The sequence below is a fragment of the Corvus brachyrhynchos genome, unplaced genomic scaffold (genome assembly GCF_000691975.1).
Source record: "Corvus brachyrhynchos isolate BGI_N302 unplaced genomic scaffold, ASM69197v1 scaffold3, whole genome shotgun sequence".
In the NCBI taxonomy this organism is placed as follows: domain Eukaryota; kingdom Metazoa; phylum Chordata; class Aves; order Passeriformes; family Corvidae; genus Corvus; species Corvus brachyrhynchos.
Window position 1 is genome coordinate 6,653,123 of NW_008237619.1, and position 8,954 is coordinate 6,662,076.

General features: G+C 37.8%; 1 protein-coding gene across 9 annotated transcripts in view; it reads right to left on the reverse strand.

Moving 5' to 3' along the window:
- The window catches only part of STXBP5L (syntaxin binding protein 5 like), a 190,283-nt gene that overhangs the window by 24,078 nt on the left and 157,251 nt on the right, over positions 1-8,954 (reverse strand). For 7 of the 9 annotated variants that reach the window (XM_017731889.1, XM_017731886.1, XM_017731887.1 and 4 more), the window contains one exon: positions 121-291. The exons of the other annotated variants lie outside the window; for them this stretch is intronic. In XM_017731889.1, the coding sequence (XP_017587378.1) occupies positions 121-291 (171 nt within the window). The remainder of the gene's footprint in view (positions 1-120; positions 292-8,954) is intronic. 9 annotated transcript variants of the gene reach the window in all.

Below are 8,954 nucleotides of genomic sequence, written 5' to 3' on the forward strand. Positions count from 1 at the left end.
ATAGGTTAAAACATTAGTTAGCTCAGGCGATGACCGGGACAAGGATGCTGCTGAACTCATTCCCTTTCACACCTGGTGAAAAATTCACAAATACCTGGCAGAACAGTCATTGCCACCCACCTTCTGTGGTGACTGGGAGAGAAATCTCCATGCAGGCTGCAGACTGGGCTTTCCTGAAGGGGGGCCTGCCGGGCCCTCGGCGGTTTGCTCTCGACACATCCGCACTGGAAAGTCGTTTGCCTGAACTGCAGCTCTGGGATGTTGGGCTTGTACAGTGACCATTCACGTGATCTGGAAAGTGAATGCAACAAGTGCTAGTAAAGTGTCAGCTCCCAAGATTCAGAATGGAGGAGAGATGTATGTTCTGATACTTGAGAATGGGTTATATCAAATCTTCTGAGAATAACTCTTATTTGTTTTACCAACGTATCACGGGTATGCAAAAAATAACTCACCATATTTTTAAGGTATAGTTTGAAAAAAACCCAAGGGCCACAGAACTGGTTCGTGTTCTTAGAGCTGCAGGTCCCACAGCATTTTGCTGACCTATGCACACAGGCAATTACCAAGGTACTGCTGGTAACACTGTCACCCCTGACATTATGTCTCCTAAGAGATACCAAGTCAATTTGAAGTTTTCTTTCCTTTTTGCTGTTGTAAGAAGTGCAAGTATAATTTACTACAGGATAGAATTCAGAGCTAGATTTCTTCCCTGCCTGACCCAAAGTTGCATGAAACAGGCTACCATTTGAGATAATTACAAAAATAGCCATAATATTGCTAAGTATTTTATTCTTTAGATACCACATAGATTTATTATACTTCTAAGGAAAGTGACTGCTGAACAATTGATTTGTCTGCTATAGATCTACAGGCATGAGGCTAAGTCACTGGACCCCTGCTAGAGGCTATGGTCAATCAGCACAGCACATGTTGCTGTCTAATGGGGTGGGAAACAAAACATGTCTGCTTCAAACTCTTATTACATTAGTCTGTTCTTTGTCAACAGGTCTTTAAGCCACAACATCCACCAATCAGAGCTTGGATCAGAGTTCAGAACTGGACTGGACTGTAAAACATCCACGTGATATTTTTCTTCCTCTCATGCTAGGCAACACAACATGACAAGAATTACTGAACACAATTTTCCCTTCAAAATATGAAAGGATACACACCCAGGTATAACTGAATTGATTTTGGTCAGCAGATTATTTTAAGTAAACAGCAGGTAATAAGCAAAACCAAAGTTGAGATTCATGCAAGCACACCGAATATATTACCCAAAACTGTAAAAGCTCAATACTATAGGTAGGGACAATGTTGGAGTTTCTGCCTTAATTTTAAATGTCAGGTTATTTATAACTCAGAATTATCTTAATCTTTAAGATTCTGTATGTAAATATCATATTCAGTCAACTCTCTTTGATTTGTATTGTATCCAAGGAAAAGATGAATGTTCCTGTACTAAGATAAATTTATTTCTTGGTTACCATGCCATGATAGCACCACTGTACATTATGAAAAGCTATTTCTATATTCACTCTACATTCAGGTCCTGTACTGAATACAGTGTATAGTGTGGTACATGTAGTCTTCAAATGTGCAAGTCATGTCCCTTCCATGTGGAAACAGTTCAGTCTTAAAGAACAAAAGTGGAAAAAATGTTCAGAACTATAGATTAGAAAGCAATTTAGTATCTGTACTGCGTAACAAAATAGCTCTGTAGGAGACACAGCTTCCATGATTCTTATCATTTTTCCCTAATACATGGCTATTAACTGAGCTAACAGCAGATATAAAACTGATGTGGATGACTCATTCCATTTTTAGTTAGGAAATTTCCCAAAATTTGCTGTAACTGTTCACATATTTCAGCAGAAAGTCCTTTGAGATCGGGGGCTTTGTTCAAGGACACAGGCTGACTGTTCAACCTCAGCAACAGACACATCCTCATCCAGCTGCTTCCTTTCTTCAAAATTCAGTTTGTGGGAAGGTGTTTCAGCATATCTAATTATCTCCAGGGGGAATCCTAGGAAGTGATGAGGAACATAACAGAGTGAAAAAAAATCATATTCTATAGAAACATCAACAACATTCCTGAGTCCTCTCCCCTGAGCATTGTACAAAATGGCCACAATACATCCAAACCCCTGCTCACTATGCCACACTTTAAGAGAAATGCTGTTGTGTTTCTCTTAGTATGCTGGCTTGTCTCAGTTACCTTCAAAGGCTCACATTAAATAGTCATTAGGATCTGGGCACCTAAATCCCTTTAGCTGTTTTAACAATGCCTGTGTGAATAAGCAAAGCCAGTTCCTGGGAAGGAAAAAAAAACTCGGGCAGGCCTCATCCCAGAAGCTGTAGGGATATCCCTACAAGTACTGTAGTTGGTGAAATGTTAGTGGGTGCTACAAGAATGAGCAGAAGAGGGATTTTAGTGATCAGCTACAAACTTGTCTGTATTTTCACACAGTTCTGTTCCTCTGATTAGATATAACTTTTTAAAGTGTATACAAGAAGCAGTGCAGGTCTTCAAGCCCTAGTAAAATCCCAGGCATTGTACAAAGAGTAAGATAATTATAAGAAACATGACTACAATATTTTTTTGTGGAGAAACTGAAAAGAATCCAGCAGACAAAGACCACTCAAATAGACGAGAAAATTTTATGTGTGTATTTAGAAATTAATTTCTCACCTTTTTTTATGCTATAAGCTGTGATACAAAACATCTCTAAAGAAAGGTTATGTACTGTTTAAGAAAGGGTTCCTTACTGCATCGTCTGAAAAAAGATAAAGTGTGCAAGAAAAGTGGCAAGAAAAAACAGTACTACTTTTCTGCAGTGTACTTTCTAAGGGAGAATGAGAATGTTCAAGCTCTCAGCCTCTGTCAGAATGACTGCAATGATTTGCTATCCCTCTGAGGCCTGAGTCAACTGATTCTCCTTTGCCATGACAGATGTCTCCCAATCACCCCAAAGAACATGTACAGGAGGCTGCAAAACCACGGCTTTTTCCCAGCTTTGTTTGATTTGTAAGGAAGAGCAACATTTTAACTTTTGTCCTTGCTGGATTACTGCTTTTGTCACATGTCATTGGGGCTTTTCTCAGCTCGGAAATATTAATTGATATGGACCACTAGTTGATATTAGGGACATTAATATTGGTACTTAAGCAGCAATGCACAGATTGCTCTGTGCTACTGACGCAATAGTGCAACAGCTCCTCACTCATCTTCTGGAGGAGGCAAAGAAGAGTTGCTGCTGAAGAAAACACTGCACAAAATACCCCTTCTCTTTTCTACCACTGCATTTGCCATCACCTCCTACCCCTTCCCATGGTGCTGCTGCCCATGAGGCAAAGGGAATTAGCACTATCTTGTCCAGTGCTCCTGGATCCCTTCAGCCAGTACCACACTAATGCAATATATTCAGGCATCAGGGTTTAGTGGAGCTTATCTTTGAAGCAGTCTCCAAACTGAGTAAGAGCCATCCCACTATGCCAGGGGAGCAGCCTTTCCTGCTCCCTGTGGATGGTGAGCTAAGTGGCCAGTGCTCAGTTTGTAGCTATTCTGATCATTCATTAAAAAATTTAGGACTCATGCAAGCCATTGGAAGCAATCATAGGCAATTATCCTTTAGTCCACTTAATACTAATTTAATTCTATTGGTTTAATAAAGCCATTATTGTATATATGATGCATTAAAATATATAAAAGAGAAGTTCATGACAAAATTCTATAATGTTCTCCATGTGCTGCTTCTACAGTGCAGTTCATGGTTGTTTGCCTTTTTCTGGGCCAATGGAATTAAAAATGCTTACCCATATGAATTAAAAAAGCTTTATCTGTCCTCATTACTAAACAGTAACACCATTCAGTGCCATGTGCACCCCACAAACTGCTTAAAAAAAAGGAAGAGAACTGTGCTGGATGTAAGGCTAGAGCATCACACAAAATACCAGCGGGATGATGAGATCAAGAGGAACTGAAGAAGTAACATTAGTTACTGTGAACCTCATGAAACTACTGAGAGATGTGATGTGCAACATGACAGCAGCAAACCTGCAGGGCGGCCTCAAATTAAGCCAAGTTTTTTTGAGGCATGTTGCACAGGGAGAACATTCTATGTACACATGCTGATTTTAGTTTACACACAGTAGCATGTATATGTCACACAACCTGCCTGATTACAAACACAAAACTTTTAAACTACGTGGTGACCTCTGCAAAAAAGCAAAAGAAACCAACAATTTACCAGTAAAAAGATGAACACTTGTTGAAACCAAATGTAGTGAAAGTGCCAGTAAGAAAGAAGCACTCATTTGCAGTTACTGCCTAGCAATTTTCTACACTAGACACAAGAACTCAGAAAGGAATATAAGCAACCAATTCTTTCAATTCTAACAAAGGGAAAAACTAGCTGAAAACCTTCTTACTAGTGATGTGAGAGAGGCTGAGACAAAGGAATATAAATATCCATAATTAGAAGCGTTATAATATCACCTTAAGTTGTAAAGAAGTAATCAATAAAAGAGAAGACAAGAGAACCAGAGAGATGCTTTAATATGGAGCAGAAAGAACCTGAAAAATAAGTCCCAGAGAATCTTCTCAACAATTGTTGAAGAATCCAATCTTCACTGTTAAAGTGAAGAAAAATCCATCTGTTTCCACTGGGAGAGTTTTGCATATTACCAATAAATTAGATTTTGAGTAATAATTATGGTGGTGACTAACCTTTATTTTTACAGAGCAAAGAGGTACACATTTGAATTAAGAAAAAAAAGAAACCTCAAAACTGTACAAATGGCCCCAAGAACAGTCTCAGGTTTGCATGTAAATAACCAAAATTTATGCAATAGTGTGGTCATTCATTAATGAGAACACAGACTGATACCACAGAATTTTTACACATTCCTTAAAATTCTTAAAAGAAAATCTCTTACAAAGTCAGGACCACAATCTTCTCTTGGTGCAGTTCTGTCAGCCAGGCAGGAGAGAAGGTGTAAGCCCTAGCAGAAGAGGTTAATACAGATGCACTGCCAGCAAAAATGTACACTTACCCTCATGTCTTCATCAATTTGAAGAGGAAGGAAGAGTTGCCCTAATGGCATGCTGGTAGAATATTTAGGTCCACTCTATAATATGCTGTTATTGTAACATACTGCCTACTGCCTGTGTAATATGATGGTATCCTTCCTGTGGTAACAAAATCCTATCATACACTTGATAGTAAAAATCACCATTTGTTTTGAAAGCAGGGTGAACAGATGTATTTGTCAGAGGAAGAAAATACTGTGAAGTGGCTGAAAACATTAAGTGCATTGTCAGATCACTGACAGATTCTCTTTTAAAACTATTACTTTGGCCTAAAATTATGAAAAATGAAACAAAAATATGAACTAAATACTCTCCAAATGAAAAACATTAAGAATATATTATCATATGTAATAACATCATCTTTGTGTTGCTGTATCTGGAAAGCCCAAACCTGGCAGTGCAAGCCTAAAAACAAATCTAGCTTTGCTCCCACAGAATAGTGGGAAAATTTTGGACTACTTGGATCTAACTCTGCTCCTCAGATTCCTCTGCTGAATTTCTAGTGATCATATAACACCACACTACTGGACTGTCTCAAAAAGCACACAGCACTCAGGGTGCCTCCACAGAATAACCCAACAGAAATGGCTACTATGCTTTGTGCAATAAACAGGAGAACACAAGACAGAAAACTTGACTGAATTCTGAAACATAAGCATGAAACGTGATAAATCCTGAGCTGCACAGGAAGACAACACTGCAAAATGCAAGCAGAGTGGATGGACCACAAGATCACCTAGATATCACCAAATTGTCCTGAGCACCCCTTAGTGTAGCATTGCACCTGCATTTTCAACATGGAAAAAAATGACATTAATTCTCTGGTTTTAAAAACGAAAAATTCTTCAAAGAAGTTGAACCTGAAACATTTTTTCAATTTGAACATGACAAAAATAAAGCATTACATATATGAGCTGGAGACTTTGTAAACAAAACCCCACCTTTCCATCTGAAATGAAGGAACAAAATGTAAGAGAATTACTACAAATGTGTTTAACTGGATTCTTCCAGAGAATCTTTCTATGATTTTTCCAAAAAATCACTGTTTTTAAATAGAGTCAAGGATGTCTGAAATAATTGAGCTAGCACAGCTCCACAGATGCTAACAAATAAATAATCTGCTTGCAAATACTCAACGGAAAAAGGCACAGACATGGTCAAAAAGGTATTCAGTATAATTAAGCTTACATATAATTTTTATGCAGCAATCAATTATAGAAAAAAATTTCCAAACTTGTTAATATTATGCACTGTAGATTTTTGACAGGTTTCATACCAGGTTATTGTAATAAATAAACAGGCTAGTAATTATCATTCTTCTTTTAATGCTTGTAATAAATAAACAAACAAGTAGTAATTCATTCTTGGTTTAATGCTGTAAAACCTAATTTTATAGTTGATAACGTGTGATTTAGAGTTCTTACTTAATTTTCTTTGATGTCAAAATAATTATACATGGAAAATTTATTTTCTAAATATTCTTCTGCTTTTACACACAGGTCAGTTAGTAAGATTTTGGATGTTGCTTTAGGTCCAAACAAGGTGATAGAACCATCTGTCCTGTGTTTGAGTATTTGCCTGCAGATCAGAGTCTGTGTGAGAGCTCAGATCAGATTCAAGTTACTACAGAGCACCTCTGGGTCCAGGCAGGTCTGGTAAATCAATCTATGCAGACCCCTAGGATCTGACTGCTGGAAAGTGTTACAGCCTGAGAGGTGGACAGAGAGCACATGCCATGTATGTGTTTGCAGTGCTTGAAAGGAGTGGACAATGACTTACCTTTGAGGTCCTCAGTAAGGAACTCTTCTTGAAGTAAAACCAAAGAACTTGGAAACAGCGAATATCTGTTATACTGGAGCCTATCAGTTGCCTACTAACTCTTAAATGTACAATGATCTTTACTGCTTCTTTTGTTTTTCCAGCTACCAAATTTCACTGCTTTTTCTTTGTGATGACATTTAACTGTATCATAACAATCATTTTAGTTAGAATATTTTTTGTATAGTTTAAGGCACTTACCTTTCCTTTTAACTACTTTTTTGGGAAGCTCCCAAGTAGATCAGTTTGTTGTTTTGTTGGGGGTTTTTTTGCTTTCTTTCTTATCTGGAAGCATTAGAAGTTAGAACACAGCCCCTTTCTGCATTTGAAATACAATCACAGAGCACATGTGTATTCTACTGTAATAATTGAATTATCCTGCTGATCAGCTCCTGTTGCTTCTTCTTTTAATTCTGGTTATTTGGACTGGAAGAGTGCTAATATATCCTTTAGATATTTAGGTTCTCTTTTAAAAATGTTTGACCATAAACTTAATGAAGGAAGAAGCTGGTGCTGTCATACACCTGACCTTCAGAAGATTAAGAGACTTTTGTCTAGTAGGGTCCTCGATATAGAATATCAAAATCCATGCCTCAGGATGTGAAATAGCTGAAAGGCTAAAGGTTTAAAACTGTTTCTGTAAAAGTGGAAGACTTTAGTCCAACTCACAATGTTTTGCACCTTCATAGTAATCAAACTTGAAGCAGACAAGACAAAGCTTATCCTCTGCCAACTCAGCACGAGCATAACCAGCAGCTTGAGGGGCGAAATCCTGCCTCTGTATTTGGCACTTGCCAGACTGCAGAGCAAGTGCTGTGAGACTTGACTGGACACTGCCCTGACTTACCTGGTGTAGCCTGACCCGCTTTGAGTAGGATGGGGGTCTAAACAACCTTTAGAGGTCCCCTCCAACCTTGATTGATCCTGTGATTCTACCTAGAGGCAGAGTGCAGATGATTCCACAACTCAGAATGATATTTTCAGACTGAGAAGGGGACAGAAAGCTACTCTACTCTTCTGGAAGGAGATATACATGAGACAGTCCCTAAAATCCTTATCATGCAAAAATACAAGTAACTTTCCATGTATCTTGCCAAGCAATTAAAGAAAATCATGGGTACAGCTGGATGTCTGAATTGCCTTTTCTACAAATGTCATACCAAGGAGGAAAGCAACTAATATAATTTCAAAATTTCTGAAATGTTCTTTAGCCTTGTAAACTGAATTATAGATCCAGATCCTCAAAAAGCAATACAGAATGCTCCAACTACAATCTACCAGTTTGTCCAATGCAGTAGTAAGCAAAACCAGATTAAAAGCTTCAAAATTTTATGAGTGCCTAATGTCTGCTGTAAATACTTTGAAAAAATTAAAGCAAGAATTGCTGTAACCCAACTGCTCATCCTTAAAATGGAAATGAGGTTCCATTCATTTGGATACTGTTTTATAAGCTTGGGAGCATCCAGGAAGCGATGCTTCCCTGTCACTGAAATACAAAGGCATCAAAAGGTGGATATTTTCATATCATAATTCTATTACAATATACATAAATCAAACTGATTCCACAAACCTCACACAAAATGAACTACAGAACTATTAACCACGGGTCCTTCATCTGATCCTTACAGTTATGTTTTATGAACCCAACTTTCAGAATTAAAGCTTTTGGGCCTCTGCATTAGAATATGTTTCTCAAACCCCTGAAAAAAATGAGCTCATGTGGTAATTTCCCTGGTTTTTCACTGCTGTGTAAAATGGAAGACATTAACTTGACTTGGCAAAGAACTCAGTCACTGCTTGTAAGTATCTGCAGAAAGCATATGAAAATACATTAAAATTTTGAAGATCACAGCTTAGCAAGAAGAAACAAAAGATGTCTATTTATATTTGCATTTTCTTTTGTTCTTTCACTAATAAAGTCTAGGTGATAGCATAATTCCTTCCAGTCAAACCATCTGCTCAAAGTAATTCTAAAAAAGTCAGCAGTTACTGACTCTTCCCCCTTCTTTAGTTAGAGCTTCTGTCTGTCTTCCTGTGATCA